At 40.3% G+C, this 22,320-nt stretch overlaps 1 protein-coding gene across 1 annotated transcript in view; it reads right to left on the minus strand.

Annotated features, from left to right (window-relative positions):
* The window catches only part of pth1r (parathyroid hormone 1 receptor), a gene marked incomplete at both ends in the record, with an annotated part of 53,227 nt that extends 31,791 nt beyond the window's left edge, over nt 1–21,436 (minus strand). The window contains one exon of the mRNA XM_080546554.1: nt 21,362–21,436. Coding sequence (XP_080402680.1) covers nt 21,362–21,436 — 75 coding nt within the window. The remainder of the gene's footprint in view (nt 1–21,361) is intronic.
* Between the last annotated feature and the right edge of the window lie 884 nt (nt 21,437–22,320).

Raw genomic sequence — 22,320 nt, forward strand, 5'->3', positions numbered from 1 at the left:
AGAGCACCATGGTGTTGTTTTCTTGGTGTTTAAGGGCTATAATAGGCCATCTGGCAGAAAACAGCGCTGTTTGTAAGTAGTGCTGTCCCAAACGACTATTTTTCAAACGATTAATCTAGCGATTATTTTATCGGTTAGTCGATTAGTCTAACGACTAATTTATCGATAAGTCTAACGATAATTTTTGTACTGTTCGGAAACAAAAAAAAATAAAAAAAAAAACGTATTTGTCTCCACCTCACTGCTATAGCTAACGTTACTCTCGCTGCTATGTTATGATTAGCTAAATTGATGCTAACGTAGCATGCGAGCTACGAGCTAGATAACGTACAGTAGGTGCTCGCACCACAATGACAATAGGCTACCGTAGCTAGCCAGCTACATAGCTAACGTTACTAACACCAGAAGACAAGACATACAAACTGTGGTGAGCTACATTGCTTGTGTAACATTAGCTAGTAGCTATCCATTTTTCACTCATACACTTAATTGTCTCGCCTGGTAAAATAAAGGTAAACAAAAAAACGCCATTTTGTTTATTTACGACTAACCGACGCATATTACGCAAACCGACGTATTGACGTAGTCGATGACGTCGATGACGTCGACTAATCGTAACAGCCCTATTTGTAAGCCTTTTTAAAATGATTGTAACCTTAAGGTTATGGAGGTATTCTCGTCACCTTAAAATCTAGAACAACAATGTCAACCTTTCCAGTATGGCTAGCTTTGTCACCCTATGATGTGTCATATCAAAAGGAGTCTGTATCTGCAGTTCATTCAGGGCTGTGTGTCATGTGTCATGTGTCAAATCGGTCAAGAAAACAGGTCGAAGTGTGCGAGGCCCGCAGTGATTTGAAATTGTCCTCCATCTGCAGACTCCAGAGACAGTGTTAAACTGGCACACATTTTTGGTGAAGAGATTACCTATTTTTATATCAAGATATGAAGTATCGCTTTGGGTTAAGCCCTCCCTAGAGGAGGCTCGTAGGTAATAAGTCTGATCCTGATGATTCCTTTTTGAAAACTATTCCTTCTCTGCTGGCTGGAGTCCAAACCACCAAAGTCAACCTTAACTCTCACAGGAAGTAGCTTGCATATTCTTATTTGCAGCATTTCATTCAGAAAATACAGTATTCTTTTTGTTTAAATACATTTGACAGTGTGCCAAAAAGACAATTTAAAAAAATACACACACCATATAAATATGAGTTTTCATCAGTGGCGTCCTTCTAAATACAAACCCTACTTCAATGAACCACACGTTTTCTGTTTGTCTTCTGAGACTGTGGCTGAACGACTGACTGAAACTAAATAAAGGAAATAAATGGACCAATATTGAGTTTGCTGTATTTAGGCTGGAGTGACAACTCTATTTCAAACTACAGCCCTGTGCTGGACCACAGCCTGTTACCAGAGGAACACAGTTGTATACGCCCCTTCCTAATCTGGGGACACTCACTAACCATGTGGGCTTCAGCCTATTTTCTAGCTTTTTATTTGTAATTTATAGATTTTTTTTGGGTCTTTATGTGAAGCACATTGCTTTGCATCCATGTACAACATGTGCTATGAATGAAGACTGAGTGATCCGTCATTACTGCATCCATGAGAGGCAACAGAAAACAAGGCTATATTCAAGTAAAGTATATAAAAGTAAGGTATTTTGTTTAGCTGCAAACAGTTGTGTGAATGAAGGAGAGAAAAACCAACACATGGAGAGTGACAAGGCAGGAAGCATGGGAGCAACTCTGAGTGGAGACATTGGGTTTCCGACAGTCTTGATTATGGACAGGCTTACACAATGGAAGCTTCTTTTGTTTGTGTGGTAAACCAAAACCATTTCCTGAAATGGTCCTTGGTGTATTGGTGATTTAAATGCTGAAACTGGGAAAGTACAGTAGATTCTCCCATTCAAAAACAGAACAACGATGTCTGCGCTCCCAACAGATTAAATAAACAAATGGCTACCTACTAACAGATGGTAAGTCATTACTGCAATTATATTAATCCACGAATCAAAAGATTAGTAATACTAATATGGTTATAGATACTGAACCAAAGACAAATAACTAATGAATAACGTCTAATGTCTAATAAATAATGTCATTGGCTATGTTGTAGCTGTGTATTGTGTGGATAATGTTTGGGGGATTTTGGGGGAATGGGAGTTCAATTTGAGAACAGAAGTATCAGTGTAGGAACTAGTCCTCACAACATACAAAGAGCTAGGCCGTTATGCTTTAGAAACTAGAACATGCATCACCACGCATCATGCATCAACACTTCATGCATATTCAACGCATGTAATGCTTGTGAAGAGAAGAACATCTGGTCACACAAACACAATCATAAACTGTGAAGAGTTAATACTTTACAGAAATTCACAATCGTTTCCCCTTTCAGGAGATTACGTCTATAGTAGGTCTTTCTACAGAGCCATAGGTGTAAATACCTAACATCCCAACACACAGGGGAACTTCTTATATACGTATATATATTAGAATTTTGATCTTGTTGCTTTTCATTTCATGGCAAATTTCGCTTGACAGATTTTCAAAACTTAGGTCATTTAGGGATAAGCTCAACACCAAACATTAAATCATTTTAATGTGGTGGGGGAGAGGGGTTGTTGGGTTAAGGCAAATACTGTGTATTATTGACACAAAGGTTCTGTGTCCAGAAGTTCTGAATCCAGGTATATGATTTGCCTGTCAACACTGACCTCCTGATCAAAACTCCAGTAGCATTTTGATATAAAAAATAAAAAATCTGCCTCATATCAATTCCCTGAATCACCAAGTATTTTTGTAATAACGGTACTCTCTGTCAGTTAATATGTTACTAGATGGGATTCTTGGGTAAATGGCCATGTAAATTGAGACTTACCCTTCCAAATCACACTTCGTCACATAGATGATAAATAATATACAGATAATATTTACCCTGGTGGCAGTAAAGCCCTATATTATGGGAATACAGGTATATGTTTGTTTTTTGTACTTGTGTTGGTCATTTGCCCTCCTTTACACCATAGGCTAACATTTCCTTCCTTGTTGTTGGCTTATTTTCAAAATGCCATCCCAAGGGCTTTTTGACTTTCCCCCCACTTTTTTTTTTTTTTTTTCAAAAATAGGGGGGATCTTGTAAATTATAGCTCCACCGAATCTTGTTTTTAATGGCCTGTCCACTATCTGGAAAAAACATGAATATGTTACTTTTGACATATTGCACCACATTAATGTTTTAGCGGATGAAGTTGCTGGATATTATAAACGGTATGAGTCAGTGCCACTCCTCTTCAACTGTGCAATTTGCATTTGATGATAAAAACCACAAACCACAAGACTGGTTGTCCTTTGGAAATGCTTGCAAACCACACTCTGACTTAAAGCAGCATTCAGATCCTAATTATACCCTGCCCTGGCCAGATATGCTTGAAGAACAGCACTTTTGTCCCTGATGGAAACATTGTGTGTGCATTGGGAAGCCGTGTACATATCATGGGGCCAGAAGAGGTCCGTCTGTGTTGTTTTCTCTAATTGAAAATTGAGCGCTTCTTTTTTTCAAGTTATATAAAGTGTTTTTAATACAGAGAGTATGGGAGCAATTCTATCACTCAAGCAATGCCATGACAGCATTTTCATTTTAATCAAAAGCTTAAAAACTACGAATGGTTACATAACAATCAAAAGGCACCAGACATTTCATAATATCCTAATGGATGTTAGAAACATAGCCATTAATAACACAGGGGGAAGTGCGGCGGGTTGCCAGGACGATAATAGGTTACATTTACGTGCATCTGGAAAATACAGTATATGCAGTTTGTCGTTAAAGGGTAGTGATCCTGTGACAAACGCAGATTATGTAGATTATGGATAAAATGTATTTTTAAAATGGTCTCCAAAGAGCTTTCTATTTTAGCATTTTACTCAGGACTGTGATACCATGCATACATGATGTCGTTAGGGTTATCATCTATATCTCTTTTTTTCAGAGGGGGAGAGAGAGAGAGAGAGAGAGAGAGAGAGAGAGAGAGAGAGAGAGAGAGAGAGAGAGAGAGAGAGGAGAGAGAGAGAGAGTTAGAGGGAGTCAGAGGAGAGAGAGAGGAGAGAGAGAGAGTTAGAGGAGAGAGAGAGAGGGAGGCAGAGAGAGGGAGTTAAAGAGGAGAGAGAGGGAGTCAGAGGAGAGAGAGAGGGAGTTAGAGGGGAGAGAGAGAGAGAGAGAGAGGGAGTTAGAGGAGAGAGGGAGGGAGAGAGAGAGTTAGAGGAGAGAGAGAGTTAGAGAGAAGAGAGAGAGGGAGTTAAAGAGAAGAGACAAGAGAGAGGGAGAGAGAAGGAGTTAAAGAGAAGAGAGAGAGGGAGAGAGAGTGGGTGAGTTAAAGACAAGAGAGAGAGAGAGGGAGAGAGGGGGAGTTAAAGAGAAGAGAGAGAGAGAGAGTGAGTTAAAGACAAGAGAGAGAGAGAGAGAGAGAGAGAGAGAGGGAGAGAGAGAGAGTGAGTGAGTTAAAGACAAGAAAGAGAGAGAGAGAGAGAGAGAGAGAGAGAGAGAGAGAGAGAGAGAGAGAGAGAGAGAGGGAGATAAGGACAAGTGAATCTTCAGTTGGAAATGGGGTACAGTGTCCAGTGAACCTTTCATAACAACCTTTAAAAGGACATTGTTTGAACATTAGCTCTCTCCATCATCTCATTCATATTAAACACACACACACACACACACACACACACACACACACTTTTAATCGTATAATCCCATAGGTCTAAACATCCCCTAGTACAGTATGGTTCAACATTAATGTGGATTGTTGTGGACACAAAAGATAACAGCACAAATACACTATTGTGTGGACCAACGTGATTGAAGAGCTGCCCATAGCCATGACCTCATTGTGCAAAAGAAATAGTGGAGCTCTCAGGAAGCCAGACACTGTGGATATTCACTACCGTGGACTGCAGGTGAGTTCTAATGGACTCATTCATTTTTCAAAAGAGGGTTACAAAGAAAAACACATCAAGAGGAGGACGAAGAAGAAGAAGACTTCTTGAAACGTCTGAAAGCTCTGAAAGGGTGAACGCGTTGTTAGGGTTAGGGAAAGGAAAGGGAAAGGAATTCAAAGTGTGTCATTGCACAGAGTATAATGTGTGTCACAGAGTATAATGAAATGCATTTATGCGATCATTAGACACTGGCTCTACCGGCTGAGCCACAGCTGGCCCAAACGGGTATATGTTGTTGTGTTTGAAAGGCTATATGTTGTTGTGTCCTGACAAAAGATTTCATAAATCAATGATGAAAGTCAATAAAAAGGTCCAAGACCGTCAGAATTCACTTCAAATACCCACATACATCTAGGGTCTAGGTTCAGGTTCAATTGTTTTCAACATCCACATCTACGACCGTCATTAGGCTACTGGACTTATCATTATAACACTGACGTCTGAGGTCTCCAATCAGTAGATTTCTCCACTATAATCCTAATTCAGAATCAATATTCTGAACTGCAGCCGAGTCTCCTTCAATAACGCAATAGTTCAATGTTGTCTTGTATGAGCAAAGACGCATTAACATTCTAAGCGAGTCTTTTTCTTCTGACCGTGTTGTCAACAACAACATAACTTTTACTCTTGACGGTTCCTTTCACTAAGATTACTAACCATACACACAAACCCAACGCTGTAGGTAGTTGTCACATTTTAGTATCTCACATTCAGAAATGCTGAAAATGCCTGTCAGTGTTATTAAAAAAAGATATGTCATTTCCACTGCCAAAGCCTTGCAGCCATTCAATCTGCTTTGCCAGATAACACAATGGGGTCGACACAAATGGATACGACACACTGATACATCAGCCAGCGCCAAACCATTAACGTATCAAAAGACCTCCAACGGCCATGGTAGCTGTATCATGCTGCTTACTTATGCTTGCCATAATATTATTTAAAGGGGGAAGGTGCACATTTTCTTGCATTCTGTAGAGAAACAGCTTTCCGGTGATGTTTTTGAGACCACTCAGCTCAACAGATAGTAATAGACGTGTTCCTTCGTGTGGGGTCATGTATTAACCAGAGAAAACAATATTTCATAATATATTATTAATTTAATCCTATTTCATATTATGAAATCATATTTCATATTATGTGTCTGGTGAAAAAGTCCCCAAGGGCAAGGTAGTTTTTCTGTTTTTTACAGATTATAAAAGAGCAGATAGTAAGATTTTAAATGATGTGTCATACACTGAAATCAGAAAATTAGAAGATTATTGCTTGCTTATTTGAATGTTGGTACACCTCAAACCAAATACCAGGGGAAATCGCTCTGAATCAAAACAGACGCGTTTGCTACCATCCCGTTGGTAGCTAGCTAGCAGCTAAGATAGAGCATCGCTATGAACATGTTTTAGCAGATCACAACATGCTGATAGAACATCAACATGCTAAAAACACATACCTACACATAATTAGATTTCATTGATTCATTCATCATTCATTCATCATTCATTCATCATTGATTTTCAACAAAGTTGAAATTTATTTACATATTTCAGAATAAAAGTCTGAACATTTTCATTGGTTGCCGACTTGTTCCCGGTTTCACTCACTGCTGTCAGGACATTTCAAAATGGTAAGCTATTTTGCCTAAGAGAGGTATTAGGTCATGCTCCAGAGAAGATTCCCTACACTGAGACCGATCTAATTGAAGCATGGTTCTTAGGTTAAAGGGGCAATCTGTAATTGGTATTGATTTCCTAATGTTTAAATTATTAAGATATATAGCCTTTGATTATTGAAGAATATCACTTATACATGCCTCAAGAGCTTAATTCAACCCAAATGACAAGCTTGTTTTACTGCATTGTTTGATTGTAATCAAACACTGTATAGCTGTTTTACAGAGGTCATGTACAGAGGTACATACTGTTTGCAATGAATGAATTTTAGATGTATTTATGTTGACAACTTTGCATTTATTTGGGGAACTTCAATAATTCCCCTCCCCAAAAATTAACAAGCTGTCTCAATGCAATTCATTAACATTATCAAAGCATGTTAACAATTCGATAGATCATTTGATTAAAAAATTCATGAATTGTATTTTGTGTCTCTGTCTTCCCTCCTATTTGCAGGTGCCCCTCCACTGCAGCCTACCTTCTAACTATGTCTTTGCATTTCATATTGCCTGCGCGGTAGCCTAGAGGATAGAGAGGTTGTCTAGCAATCAGGTCACTGGTTGGATCCCCGCCTCAGCGGGGGGCTGCATGTGCCCTAGAGCAACATGCTGCATGTGCCCTAGGGCATTTAACCCCTAATTGCTCCAGGGGCACCAACTATGGCTGACCCTGTGCCTAGAGCAAAAAATAAAAAATTCCAACAATTGACTGACAAGTTGATTGCATAAAACATTCTTCTCTTAAACATTTCGTAGGTAGGTGAAGTATAGTACAGAAGCACATGTATAGCCTACCTGCTGAAATAGTCTACCAAAATAACTTTAAAACCCAGAAATATAACACAATGTAGCGCATCATCAATAGCGGAAAAATGTGTGGAGAAAGTGCCAATGAGATTGAGACCTCATCTGTAGGACATCAGAGGAGAAGTAAGGAAAAAAAGAGAGAGAGAAATGCACTCGTTGAAAAACAGGATGAAGCAAATTGTAGAATTTACTATTTTTACCACAAACTCTGAATCGGACCATTTGAATACGCAATGGAAGTCTTGTGTCATAAACTGCAGAATGTGAACAGAACTGGAGACACATCCTCATCCATCCACATCCACATCCATGTGGACTGTTTCGCCTCAAGATTAAAACATTTAGTCATTTACTACTGTTAGCAACCAACTGAACTCTCTCCTAGCAATCATAATTCACATTGCTCCAGGACAAGTGTGTCTTGAGTAGGAATTGGAATTGATAAGATGTTATTGATACCAATTCCATTATCGATTCTGTTATGGTTAGATTCTGTATCAATTCCCTTATCGATTCCTGATACATTTTCTGTGTGGAAAAAAAAGTAAGCCTACACAGGTTTTCAGCGTCAACGCAGCTGTTTTATTATCTTGAGTTGCTGAACACAGTGTATAATATCTGAACATAAAATTTGAACATAAATCCAATGAGCTCGAGCAGCTGGCTGTAGCTTCAGAGCTGTAGCAACAGTCTGTCTGTCATCATCTAAAATGGATGAAAAGGGAGAATATTTGTACAGCATTGTTTTCATTTAGGGTCTCTTAGTAAAAGGAGAAATCTGCATGGTGATAATATTATTAGCATAGGATATTTACCCTCAGTAACAGTAGCGTGGTGAAATGTTCTGGCCACAATACTATCCCTATGGGAAAGACTGCTGTCAGGCAAAAGAGCTCAAAAAATATCCCAAATAATGCGATATAGTCTACATTTACTTCTTACTTCATGTTATCATAACACTTATTGCTGAAAACTGTCAGTGTTTTCTTCTTAGAAACAATAGCGTATATGCAGTTAGCATCTGTTGACAAGCATAAATGGTTGTGCTTTAAGCAGCAAGCACATCACAGCAAGTATCAACATGGTTATTACCTGTACGTGTTTTGTACGTAGATGCGTGTTGAATAATGCTCTTTGTACCAATCAAGCCACAAACATAATATTTTGCAACGACTTGTTCCGACATTTTTAGATTGGAATGTTTAGACGCTTGAACAACTGTCAGCACAATGTGCAAAACATGCCGGCATCGATTAACTTACGGAGGCATACGATTCCGACGCATCGAACAATTTGTTACTGGTTCTCAACTGGAGCCTATTCTCGATATCCTTATCCCTAGTCTCCAGTTATTTTAACCTAGGCCTACATTCTGCAGTCAGAGTACAGACTTTCTTAGCTTTCTTAGTATTATGAATGATGTAATTAAAATATGAAATGAGGGAATATAGATATTATATGGAATATGCACAGTCCCCTGCATAAGTAATTATTTTGGCTCTTCACTCAAGAAGTTTGAAATAAAACAGGTACTATTAGGTTAAAGTACTTATTAGCTTCACCATTCAGAAGTAACACTTTTTAGGCATAGTATCTCTAATTCAGGGTGCGCAAAAGTAAGGGGACAATTGGATTGACAGGTGTTTCTGGTTCATTCGGACATCCATCACATGATTTGTGCAGTCATGAGAGAGTCATGAGAGAGCTCTCAATGTCTGTGAACATGAGGACCAAAGACACATCAATGAAAGTAAGGGAAGCCATTATGAAGCTGACATATCATAAAAAAACACATAGCCAAACCATAATTAAAAGGAGAAAAGCACTGGAAAACAATCTCAAATGGCCTGGTAGACCAAGGAAGACTTCTACAGTGGTTGGCTGAAGAATGCTTACCATAATTAAGAAAAAACACAAAACATCTGTCTCACATATCAAGGATACTCTTCAGGAGGTAGGCATGAACCGTGTCAGAGACAAGGTTACAGTTTGCTAAAACATTTTGACCTAAAAGAGCCTGCCGAGTTCTGGGAAAAGGTCTTGTGGACAGATGAGACACAGATGAACATGTACCAAAGTGAGGCGAGAGTGATGGCGAAAGCGTGGATTTAAAAAAAAGTAACCGCCCAATATCCACAGCATTCACCTCCTCTGTGAAATGTGGTGGAGGCGGTGTTACGGCTTGGGCATGTCTAGCTTCCACTGGAAGTGGCTCACTTGTCTTCACTGCTGATGTCACTGCTGAAGGCAGCAGAGCAAAGTCATTGGACGGCGCTTCATCATACAGCAGGACAATGACCCAAAGCATACTGCCATAGCAACTAGGGAGGTTTTCAAGCACAAAAAGTGGAAAGTTGTTGACTGGCCAAGTTAATCTCCAGATTGAAGTCCTATTGAACTTGAATATTTATTTTGCTGAAGAAGAGGCATAGGGAACACAGGCCTGGCAGAGCATCACCAGAGAAGACACCCAGGCCTGGCAGAGCATCACCAGAGAAGACACCCAGCGCTTGGTGGGGTCAATGGGTCACAGACTTCAGGTAGTTATTGCATGCAAAGGATTGTCAACCAAATACTAAACATGAGTGCTTAATGTGAAAATTTGATCAATCTTTCCTCTCACGTTTGGTGACTCTGAAGCAGGGGGACTATGCATGAAACGTGTTGTTATTTCTGAAAGGTAAAACCCACATGTACACAAACACCATTCAATAACATCTGAGCATCTCTACTTTAACCTCGTAGTAATTGTGTGATGTGATGGAGTGTAGCACCAAAAGATGCTTCACTGTCCCATTACTTACGCAGAGCACTGTATGTCTATGATAATGACCCAAAAAATACTCAGTGGAATTGACCTACTTCAAAACAGGGTTAAAACTATGATGTTGATCTAATGGATGATCAGTCTTTGCATCCATAGCTCTGTCTATGAAATTGAGAGTGGTTACCTTTCTCCAGCCCCATGTCTCAGCCCCATGTCCCAGAGTAGCTACCTGTCTACAGCCCCATGTCCCAGAGTGGCTACCTGTCTCCAGCCCCATGTCCCAGAGTGGCTACTAGTTGAAAGGCATATAGAGTACATTATACTGTATAGGGTGCACAGAAATGTATGGTGTAATGTTCTTTTGTCATACATTTCTCTAAGCACTAAAGATATCCATAGAAACCATAAAGTTATATTCATGTAATAACAGTAGAGTATAGAAGACTACTGAAGTGGTAACTTACCTGTTCTCATCTCTAAATAAGGATAACTGAGGCTACCAATTCATCTGGACTTGCTGCCCAGCTTCGGTCATTGCTAGGCCATGATTGAGTACATGGTTGCGTGCATTTCATTAGACATATTGGCTTGCCTTCCTCTTCCTCCTCCACTTGCTCTCACTCTTCCGTTTCCTCTCTGTTCTCCACACTGCTCCAACACAGTAGAGGTCATCTGACACACAAAGTGTTTTGCCAATTGAGTTTGAAAAGGTAAGAAGTGAGTGAGACCAATTGGTAATTGACCATTTTGAAGGCCAGTGTTTTCCAAGTGTGCTAAATGATGCAATTTGTGCTTAGAATTTTGCAACAATATGATATGATTTAGAACTGCTATTTGAGTGAAAACAATGGAATTTGAGTTAATAATTATGCATTATCGAGTCTTGTTGTTAATATGAGCTTCAGGTTTTCAGACGTGTGTGCATTGTGGCTAAAATCAATGTGTATAGAAAATGTTTGAATGTTATCTTCATATCTCTATATCATATCCCTTGTACCTCTCTAGTGCTAAGCACCAGCAGCTGCCTGTGTAGAAACATAACATCCTATTCCATAATGAGGCAATAAATGATTGAAATCTCTTGATCAACGTGTTCTGTCTGGGCATATCAATCACTACTTTTTCCATATTTCACCACCTCCCTTTCTCTGAATGAGAGAAAAGTATGGCCCCCAGCACACAGTACAATCAATTCTCTGAAACGATTTGGCACTCAACTTCTGGTTGACAAAATAGATGTGGAAAAAAGTCAATTTTATCACACACTTTAGCTTCCCCTTCGGCATCAAACAGCTCCCGTTTTCCACTATCATTCAAGGGCACAGCCGCCTGAGGAGAATTCAATGGGTCGTCGTCTGTAATACTCCTAACTGCTTCTGCCTCACAGCAAGGATGCAAGGAGGATAATCAGCATAATGACCTGGGGTGTCTCTTGTTGCCCTAAACATCACACCATTTTGATTGTTGGTGGGCTCTTATTGACAGGAAGGTCAGCCTGAATCTCAAGTGTTTTTTTCAGTTGAGTTCCAAGAGCACTTCAGAAAGGTCAAAATCAGAAAGGTCTTTTGATGTGAAAGCACACCAGAACGAGCACTTAGAAAGGTAAGACGGACAGCCGGCCATTGTGATGTTGCATGCACCTCTTTGACCCCGGAGCAGATGCTGGCCACAGAATAAGTGTAGCATCTGTCCAACGCCGGCCCGTGGCATAAACAAGCAGTCGCTTAGGGCCACAACCGCTAGAGGGGGCCACACTTTTGCACAAGCTACCATCTGTCAATCAAAAAGTCTGCTACCCCATCCTATGACCGTATCGGCAAAACACCCATCAATCCAAAACTCCGCTCCAACCCGTCTCAGCATTGTAGGTAAACGTGGGTCAACGTTTCACTAACAGTGAGTCTAAAAAATGTCCATCGTTATTATCGCTTATTTTGAACGGCTCGCTCCTCACACTTTGTACGGTATTAAATTGACACACTGACTAAGAACTCAGTATGTATGGTAACGCAGCAGCATTGTGGGTAACCTTGGGTCAACGTGTTGTTGTTATGTAGGAGTGAGTCTGCTGGTGAGTGGGACAATAAATCATCTCCATTTGCAACTTATATTTAGTTAAAGTAACGTTACACAAATGGCTCCTAAAAGAACATTCAAGTGTGGCACTCAAGTGCGGAAGAAGAGACCATTGGAGATGGAAAAGGGTACACAAGATAAAGGTATGTCTGTTTGTTTAATGTGATGAATTTGACATTAGCCTAAATGTGTGTTTTTGAACTAAACAGAACATAGCCACAGTTAATGTTAACCTGGCAAGCTAGCTAGAAAGTAAAGATAATGTATTCATTTTAGCTGAAGCGTTTTTCATTAGAACAAGCTTGATTTCTTGATATTTGCTTGCCAGCTAACATAGGTAGGATTGCATCATTTATAAAGGCTAGCTTTGGTGTGGCTGTAGCTGCAGAGGTCATAACAGAGGAACCACAGCCTTCTACACCTCCTCTGGTATTCCATCTGCCACCTCCCAATATCCAGTTGCAGCACAACCGCAAGATCATTTGACTGACCATATCTCCTGTCAGATGCAGACAGGACACATGTTGTACTGTATTGTAATGAGAGTAAGTATGAGATGTGTTGTTAATTCATTTGTCCATCTCTATTGGGTGTGTGTGTGTGTGTGTGTGTGTGTGTGTGTGTGTGTGTGTTTTGTCAACCCCCCCCCGGTTGACAAAACATGGGGGGGCCACATTCAAAATCTTGCTTAGGGCTACAAAAGTCCTGGGGCCAGCCCTGGTCCATCCTGTGGCATTACTAGAGGGGCCAGAGGAAATAGCATGTTTTTTTTGGACGAGCATTGGCCTCAAGGAGAATACATGTCGGCTTCACACAACATGCTTCCATGTAATTCATATTTCAAGCATTCGAGGAACAACATGTATTTTGAAACAGAATCTTCCGACATGCCAGCATCCATCAAGCCTAAAAAAACAACAACAAAAAAACAGAATGCTACTGTATCTGCAAAACACACACACACACACACACACACACACACAGTCACGCACACACGTACACAATCATTCACAACATTTCTCGCTGACGACCCGAAACGTGCGTCGTTTTTGGGTTTGGGGAACCATGCTGGTCTGTCTCTGTGTTTCCCTGTATGATATGTCAGCTCTATGCTGAGTCACTCAGTAACACCTTCTATGAGGCACACACAACACAAAGGAATAATAGGCCTGTTCTTACCAACATATCTGATTAAAGCTCAGGAGTGAATTAAAGCTTAGTGGATTAACACCACAACAAAAACATTACTAGCAAAGCCAACACACAGCATTTTCGGTATTTTGGCACAGATCACATGAATTGCTAGCAAGTGACTTGCACCCATTAATCCTTTTTCAAAAGGCCTGTGATGTATTCAATTTTTATATTGCAATGTGTATAGCTGTATTCTAACAAATATACATGAGTGGTAGCTTGCTGAATAAATGCACAAGTGCACTATATGATAAAAGCGACGGCAAATGAAATTTAAACATAGGAGGCATCGAATTATCATAATACTGTGGAAATATTTGTGCATGAAAATATAAATGGCTTGTGCTTTTCACGGCTTTGCCTATAGGTACATACATGCTTCAACTGTACATGGTAGATTCCAGTTGAGTGCTCTGCTATTAGTCTTTCACCATGGGCTTTCCAGTTTCCACATACTACAAGGCCACTGTGGCCTTTGAAATCTTGTATTTATATTTGACCAGAAATGGGTACTGGGGGGGTACCTTCGAGAAAAAGCAGAGTCTAAGTCAATAGGCGACAGTGTGCTAGAATGCCAAACCTCGGGGAGTGGACAAGTTGATAACACACATTTTACAGTAGCCTGTATGGTCTTAGCATACATTAATGTTCAGGCATGAAGGCTCAAACTCGCCCTGGATAAATGAAGCCCTGTGTTTCCCTCCAACGTCACTGAAGTAGTGTTTCTCAATGAGTCACTCTATTTACTTTATCTGTTACACCATCATAGGATGACTGTCATTGGATTCAATAACTTGTTCATTCATTGTTGTTTCAACAAGGACTGACTTGTATCCAGTAGGTCCAGTGATCCTTTTGCCACTCGATACACCGTCCCCTGATCATGTTTTGAACATGCTGGAAAACATCTATTCGCTGTCGAATGACCCTCAGTGACATCGTGGACAGTGCTCATAACCCGGGTCAAACTCCAGGTCACAATAGGCCATGACCCTGATCATGTTTTGAACATATGCTGGACAACGTGCATTGATTAATTGATTAGGCCAACAGAGTTCTATTCACGTGGATAAGCTTGCAATAGCACTCAGAGATGTTCTGTTCTCAACGGATCACATCCTAAACACCACTGTTAGTAATGCAGCCATCTAGGCAGTGCCTAGTCGCTGTTATCTGAATTGGCTCCGATCTACTCCTGTTGCTGCCTGCAATAAGATGATTTCTCTTACTCCTTTTTGCTGGAAAAATCTGGAGCTGTAAACTGCATACTTACAAACCCATAAGCCCCAGAGGTTTGAAATGAAACTAATAAAGGTCCTTTTAAGAAATCCTCCCTCCTCGCGCAAAATGCCATGTGCCAACCAGGGAGGAGGAGGGTTGATCCTGCCCCCAAAAACGGAGCTTCATCCAAATCACGTCAACAACTGTATCAGAACTGAGGATTGCGATTCCTACCACAGATCCAACACCCACCCTTGATCTCCAAATGGATTCTGTGAAGGTTATATAAATACTTTTTTTTTTTTTAATCCAAATGAAGCATAGGTTCTGAGGTCGCTCCTATGTGTTTGAAACGCTATCCCCAGAGCACCAGTTGGGGGAGGGCGTTGCAGAGGTTTGTCAATGGGGAAGGAAGGCAGCTACAAGGCTGAGAACTTTCACAAGTCAACGCAACTGAGGTGCCCAGGGAGTTCAGGAATGCTCACCACATGGAATTCAATGCCAGAATATTCATACAGGGGGTAGCCAGGAGGGGAGAAGAGGCTACAGGACAGAACATTAGATCGGTGATTCAAAGTTTTTCGTGGCAAATATACTTGAGGGACTATGATGTTGTTGCATACCATTGAGCTGATAGGGAAGAACACTGTTCACCGTTTCTTATTTGAAATCAGAAGTCAATTAGAATTGGCCAACTATCCAACATATTGGCAACAATGAAATAACAAAATACATGTCTCCTACCACAGAAGGTAGTCATATTTACAACAAACTATGCTGACATTCAATAACACTTTCCGTCATTTTCAGACTCTGATACTGCACACAAGGTAATTGAAGGATATTGGTAGTAATGTATTTGTTATCATCTTAGAATAGATGCATGGGATGAAAAAAGTCTGGTTTGCAAACCATGTCAAACCATGTCAATAGATTGTTCAATGGCATGTGTCTTTGTATGAAGTAGTTTCTGTGTCCTTACGACAATCACAGAGAATGTTTTTCTGGTTTTATTGAATATGGCTTGCATCAGTAATGAACACATTTAAAATGAACTGTATAGTAGATGGTCTTATCAAACATTTGCAGTAAAGCACAAGAGTGATAATTCCCTGAGGCATGACCAGACGAAATGACAAATCATTTCACACACATAGCTTTACCATTTCAGATAGCCTTCCCCCACATATATATATATATATATACACATATAGACTGTATATATATATATGTGTGTCTCTTGATATCCTTTGGAATCCTTTAGACAACTGCCCACATGCGACAAAACTCACTCTTTCTTTACCAAGGCCCTATGAAAAACCAAGTGCAGACATTGGTGTGTCTGTGTAAAAGATCAGTACAGTCGGTTCTCCATTTTCCTGGTCATACTCTTCTGTGCCTTACGCTGGTATTTAATATGGTGGCCTTTTCTTGGCCTTAAGATTGCTGCTGTTCAAACTGGGGGTTTAGGGATTATCTTCTTAAAATATTCCATGCAGAGAGGATTAATTATGTGATATTATGATATATGCACAGAGATGATGAACCAAATGATATGCGGTCAGTGATCGAGACAAAGTGGTCCACTGAGTCATGTGGTGTTAGTCTCTGAAAGGAGCTACTGTAAGGGTTGTGTTGTATTGATAACATGTGAAGCGTTTTTTGTCATGTCATTTCAAAATAAGGCATGGTTGCCCTAACTCTTAGTCTAACGACATCAAACTATATACAGTAGAAATGTAATGTTTCATTCAAACCCAGAAATATCATGTTTCTCTTCACTAGAAGAGTAGTAGAAACCGTACAGCGAGAGGCTCGTCATTCAAATATCTGTGTTAGTGGTGTAACTTTTTCAGTGAGGTGTAAAAGTGGCATTGAGTTACTCACACTCCCGCATTCTTTAAGTGGAAAAGTTTTGAAAAAAAAAGAAGGTCACGGGAAGTCAAGAAAACAAGCCCTTTCCTGAGTCAAACACCGCCATGGTATAACCTTACCACGCCAATGAAACTGAAGCCTCCACTATTAACAGGCACGTTATGAGACTGAGTCATATGGGCCTTCTCAAAAGTGTGCTGTGTCAGTCAACAGAAAAGAAACCAGTGTGCGATAGCCGGAGGATATGTTTGGAATAGAGGATTTAAGAAGTCATAAATAAAGAAATAAAGGAACAACTCTAGAAAGTACTTTTTTTCAAATGTATTTTTAATTCTAAGCGCATAGTGATAGTGTTGTCTATGGAGTGTTTTGGCCCTTAAAGTTGACTTGTGTGAGAGGAATCTGTAGGTAGCCTAATCATGTGAAAAATCAGGAAAACAGGGTTTTAAGAGACCAGTGACGACAGCGAATGACCCTTCTCACCTAGCATCTAAAACGAAGGGCAGCAGCAACACATTAGTGGAAAGAACCTTCCACAGATCCGTGTGAACGGGTTCATCTACTTATGCAACCTGTGCATCTTTACTTCCATCTCTCAATCTGTTCATCTAAAAACTTGCATGTGTGTGATCAGAGTGTAAAACTGCCGTGTGTGGCCATTAAAAGACCATCAAGGTCCGATTTCTCTCTTCTCTCTTCTCTCAATTTGACAGCAATATTCTCAAGTTTGTAATACAATAAAGACATGCTCTTTCAGCCTGGGTGGGAGGAAATAAGACGTGTCTTTTGTGTCACTGTCACATCATAAAGGCTGTCTCGTCCCCTTCTGTCCTCTTCAATTGTGCTGCAGTCCGTCTCACAAGCATTACTCATCCTGGCAATCCCTCGAACCCCCTCGACCCCCTGGACGTCTTGTTGTGTTTTGGTGACTAGGATAAAGGGGGAGGGGGGAGGGGTAAGAAGCCGTCCCTGCTAAGAATTAAAATACAGCAATTTGCTTCGAGTTAACTGTATCCAAATCATTTGGTAAAGCATTTACCAATCTTGCTCCTATGGTACATCAAGGGACATTTTTTTTTCTTAATTCATATAATAACCGTAACCGTATATAATACTGTAGCCCATACGTCTGATTATGTCTGATTGGGGGAAACCACTAAGTAATTATGTTGTGTTTTGCTGTTTTTCCTTTGTCGCTGTAAATAGTATTGCTACTGTTGTTTATCTTTTCATTCTTTTGTTCTAAGATGTGTTACGACATTGGTGTGGAAATACACTTTCAAATGAACTTGATTTGATTTACCAGCTTCTGTTATGACGACCACCATTGTTAGTCCGGGTTATCCAGCAGCTAGCTCTGAGATGCCTTCGAGTGACTGCACAAGGTTAGGAGCTATGAATTGAAAAAGGCTGATTGCAATCACGCTAATGCTGACCTCGTCATGGACATGCCAACGGAAGGCCAATCAAGCGAGAATCCTCACCGTGGTTCCACACTACTGTCTTGGCAACCGCAGTGTGAAAAATCATAAAGGGAAAAATAATTTCCCTTCCACCCCCTCGTATGGCGACGGTTCAAATATCTGTTTACCAAACAAACAGCCACATTATCCTAAGCCCTAACCTCTTCTTCTTCTGTCACTTCTGTGAGAATTGTGGAGGTTCTAGCGTGAAGCCTTCCAGCTGTCTCAGCTGGGTCCATTGGGGCACCTTGGAGGGCTTAGGATTCAGCCATACGTGATCCAATTTATGATTGCAAGCCCCCCCCCCCCCCCCCTCCCTCGCTGAAGCTATTTAGAGGGCGCTTGAGGTTGAGGCTTGTATTTTCAATCAGAGAAGCATTTGCTGACTGTCAAACTATTCCCAACCTACATGATAATACAAACAGGAAAAAGCCATAAGAGGACCATATATAAAATGGAACAAATTGTTGCATCATGTACTGTAGCGAATTGACACCCATTGAATTCACTTCCTACTCAAGATGAGTCATGAGTCACAATTATGGCCTTGATTCAGATTGTATGACAACAGAAACAGGACTCAATGTCAGCACCTAGGGATTTAAAACAGCATACTGTATGGCCAACAACTGCTATCGGCTAAAATTGATTTGACTAGCTGGAGAAAGAGACAGCCTCCTACTGACACCACTACTGAGCTGCAGGGCTTTAAATCATAAAGTGAACAGCATAGCCAGGTAAAAAACCTGCTGCCTGTCATTATTACTTCATAAACAGGAGACTAAAAGCAGGTGGCAAGTAGCTAATGGCGCTTTCATATCATATATAAGTGTCACTTCAAATCAATTAGAGTTAGCTAGCCAAGGAAAACAGATAGCAGAAGCATCTATTGGTGACTCACAACTGGTATTTGTCCTGGGGAAAGAACTTTGCTTAGCTATGTGGACCTAGCTATGTGGACCACAACATTGTGCAACAAGTAATGATGTGAAATATTTGTGTTGAATACATACTCAGTCTGTGATGAATCTGACAAATGAATCAGGTGTCTTTGTCTAAATAGTAAGTGGGCCATTCAATAGTGTTAGGCTTTCTACCACAGATGACAGTGTGATATGTGAACTGCATTTAAACTCAAAACATCTTTATGAAATCCATATCAAAGTGTTTACCCTGCATTATGTCATTTACCTAAACCAATATCCTCGACAAAAAGTATGGTACAGATAAAATGTCTTAGTCCAAGAGTCCAATTCCTGGTCATCTTGTCCAAAATCAAACCCGTTTAAATAGCGACCTATATTGTACTGTACTTTACAAATACTGTACATATTATAGTTTCACTCTGAGGACTCAGACACGTGTAAGTTATCAGGAAGCCCAAACACAGTCATGAGGTAGGAATTAGATGCCCACCGAGGTTCCTGAATGAAGCGCTTCCTTGGTTCCTCCTAATGAATGCAATAACCAAGTGAGTCACTCTAGAAGAGGAGAGCCTACCAGGCAGAGTGCTGGCCGTGTCTGGGAGCTTCCACTTAAGTAAGAGTGCCAGAACACGGCAGACAATGACATTGTCTTCACAGATCATTCAGCTACAACCAGCAGACTTCATGCACCGTCAGTCCATATCAATATGTTTTTTTTTGGGGGGGGGGATACGATTTGGAACAACATGACAAAGCTCAAAGAAAGGACCTAATTTAGCTTTGGCCTTGCGTGCCCTCTGAGATGGTCTCATAAATGCTCTTAGCTATCCGTTTGTAATCTTGCCGAGTGGAGAGACCTATGTCATTTTTGGGTCATTCGGTGAAAAAAACACAGGCATTTGGTTGGAAAAGAACACGCACACACACAAAACATCAAACCGAAAGAGTAAACAGAATTCACAGACACAGCGTTTAACGACCCGAATGTTGAATCAGCTATAAATACACAGCCATGTTATAATTGTTTTCCTCTGCCATCTACACCAATGAGCCTAAGAAGTCCACTGCGGCACAGAGATGGACCACATCACTGGGGAAAACACACACGCCTGTTGAATGCGCAATACATTCAGCCAAAACACATACAGCCAGCTTGGTGCACTGCTCAGCCCCTACAAAGCCATTGTGTAGTGACTGTACATCAGAGGACATTCATGAATATATACCCCACATATTGCACGTACACTCCATTTTTTGTGTGGAAGTAGCCACATTAACATCCCATAGCAGTTAATGGACATTATGAACAGTATGTACCTACTGTAGACTATTATACTAGTCATTATGAACAGTATTTACCTACTGTAGACTATTATAATAGTCATTACATTGTCAATGTGGCTACTTCCACACAAAACAATGGAGTTTACGTGCAATATGTGGGGTGTATATTCATGAATACCCTCTGCATATATGTACAGTCAGTCACTACACAATCATAGCTGAAAAGACATGTCCAGGATTAGGCTCAGAAGGTGATGTATAAATAAGTGCCTATTCTGAGATGGAATAAGTATGATTCATGCTGAATTGAAGTGAATCACATTTGGCAACTAGTACCCTATAGTAAAAAAAAAAAAAAAAAAAAAAAAAAAAAGGCACCCCTAAAATGAATGAACGACTATTGTGAAGCACTTGTTTAGTTTAAGGCAACATCTATCTTGAAGCCGTTTGTATGGAAGTTATCTCATTTAATGAATGCACTAATGGGTATCCATCCACAAGACCTTAGGCTACTGTCCTTTCCCCCAGGACAGATGGAAGCATGCTGGAATCATAGGATGCACCAGCCACCAGCTCTCAGCAACCTCGGGGTTGTCAGTTTCCCTCGAGCCATGACTGAACATCAGAACTCAAAGTCATTACTGAACATCAGAACTCAAAGTCATTGAAATAATAATTAATAATCATTGCTGCTGAACATGGAGATGGAGATGTTTCCTAGTCAGCTTTTCAGATGGGGGCAGCTGTCAAAAAGGATGCCTGCCTTACGATATCGACTGTCAAACGTTTTACAGGCTCACAATTATTTCGGACATGTTAAGTAAATAGTGTTTTTTGTTTTGTTTTGTTTTTTCTTGTTTTTGTTTTGTCTTTTGTTGTTATAACTATTTCTTTTCACATGTTCGAAATAAAGCTTTCATTCATTCATTTCCATAATATTATTATTAAGACATAACATGCATGCAATTAGGTTAGTGTTGTAATCGCCGCCTAACACATACAAGCAATCCTAGGACATGCAGCACATGTTATAAAAATGTTGTAAAAATGTTATAATTTCTATGAGAAAAAGCACTTACCAGGCAGACACTAGTGAAGACCGAGACCAGGAGGAGAAGACAGCCCCCAGTGCAGGGCAGGAGAGGGGGTCCCATCACTGACCCAACTCTGGTACCAAACCTCCACCAGTTGTTTCACAAAGTACGTTTACAGAGATTGATGTTGTTTAAAATGACTTCATCTACTCGTCTTCAAAGAGCGAGTCCTTTTTTGGAGTCCATCAGATTCTGTCCTCTAATTATGCCGCTCATAGTGGCTTGTAAAAAAATCATAACTGTTATAACCTCAGTCTTCTAAACCCGTTACAGACTGAGCCCACTCACTTTATTTCTCTGCATCTGTCTGTTTTTTTTCCTCCTTCAGAAATCACATCCACATGTCAGAACTATTTCTGTCGCTCTGGTTCTGCGGTGGGAAGTTCAAATGAGTCTTTGTGGAGAAGGAACCAACGCTGTATTTTTAGGTATTTTAAATTTCCCCTAAACACTTCAGTATGGAGCCGTGCGTCTTTTGCGCCATAATCCACAAACTTTCCTTCCAGAGTAGCAATACAACGTCCAAATGTTAATTGGTCAGTGGACAAAAAATGATACAAAACATATCACTTCTTCATCACATGTGCCGCTAGATTCCTTCTAAGTCCACCAACTCAATCCCTCTTGCGGCTCATGGCAGCTCTCTTAGCGCAGAACTAAAGAAGTTAATGCGACAGCCAACTATTTGAAAAGTGCTTGTCTATTATTAAAGAGGGCTAACATTTAAGTTGAAATTACAAAATGCATGTCGCAACATACAACAAGCAACTTTTTGTTTAGGTTACAGTAACGATATGGCGTTATACATCTTTCCGTTCAGAGTTATTCTCTCAAACATGTATTTCGGAACTGAACACATCATGGACCATACATGCATATCAAACATCTACTGTTTTATAAATAAGTGTAACTTAAAACAGTGTAACTTAGGCTGTGTGGATGTG

This window comes from Nansenia antarctica (assembly GCF_963989245.1).
Source record: "Nansenia antarctica genome assembly, chromosome: 16".
Classification (NCBI taxonomy): domain Eukaryota; kingdom Metazoa; phylum Chordata; class Actinopteri; order Argentiniformes; family Microstomatidae; genus Nansenia; species Nansenia antarctica.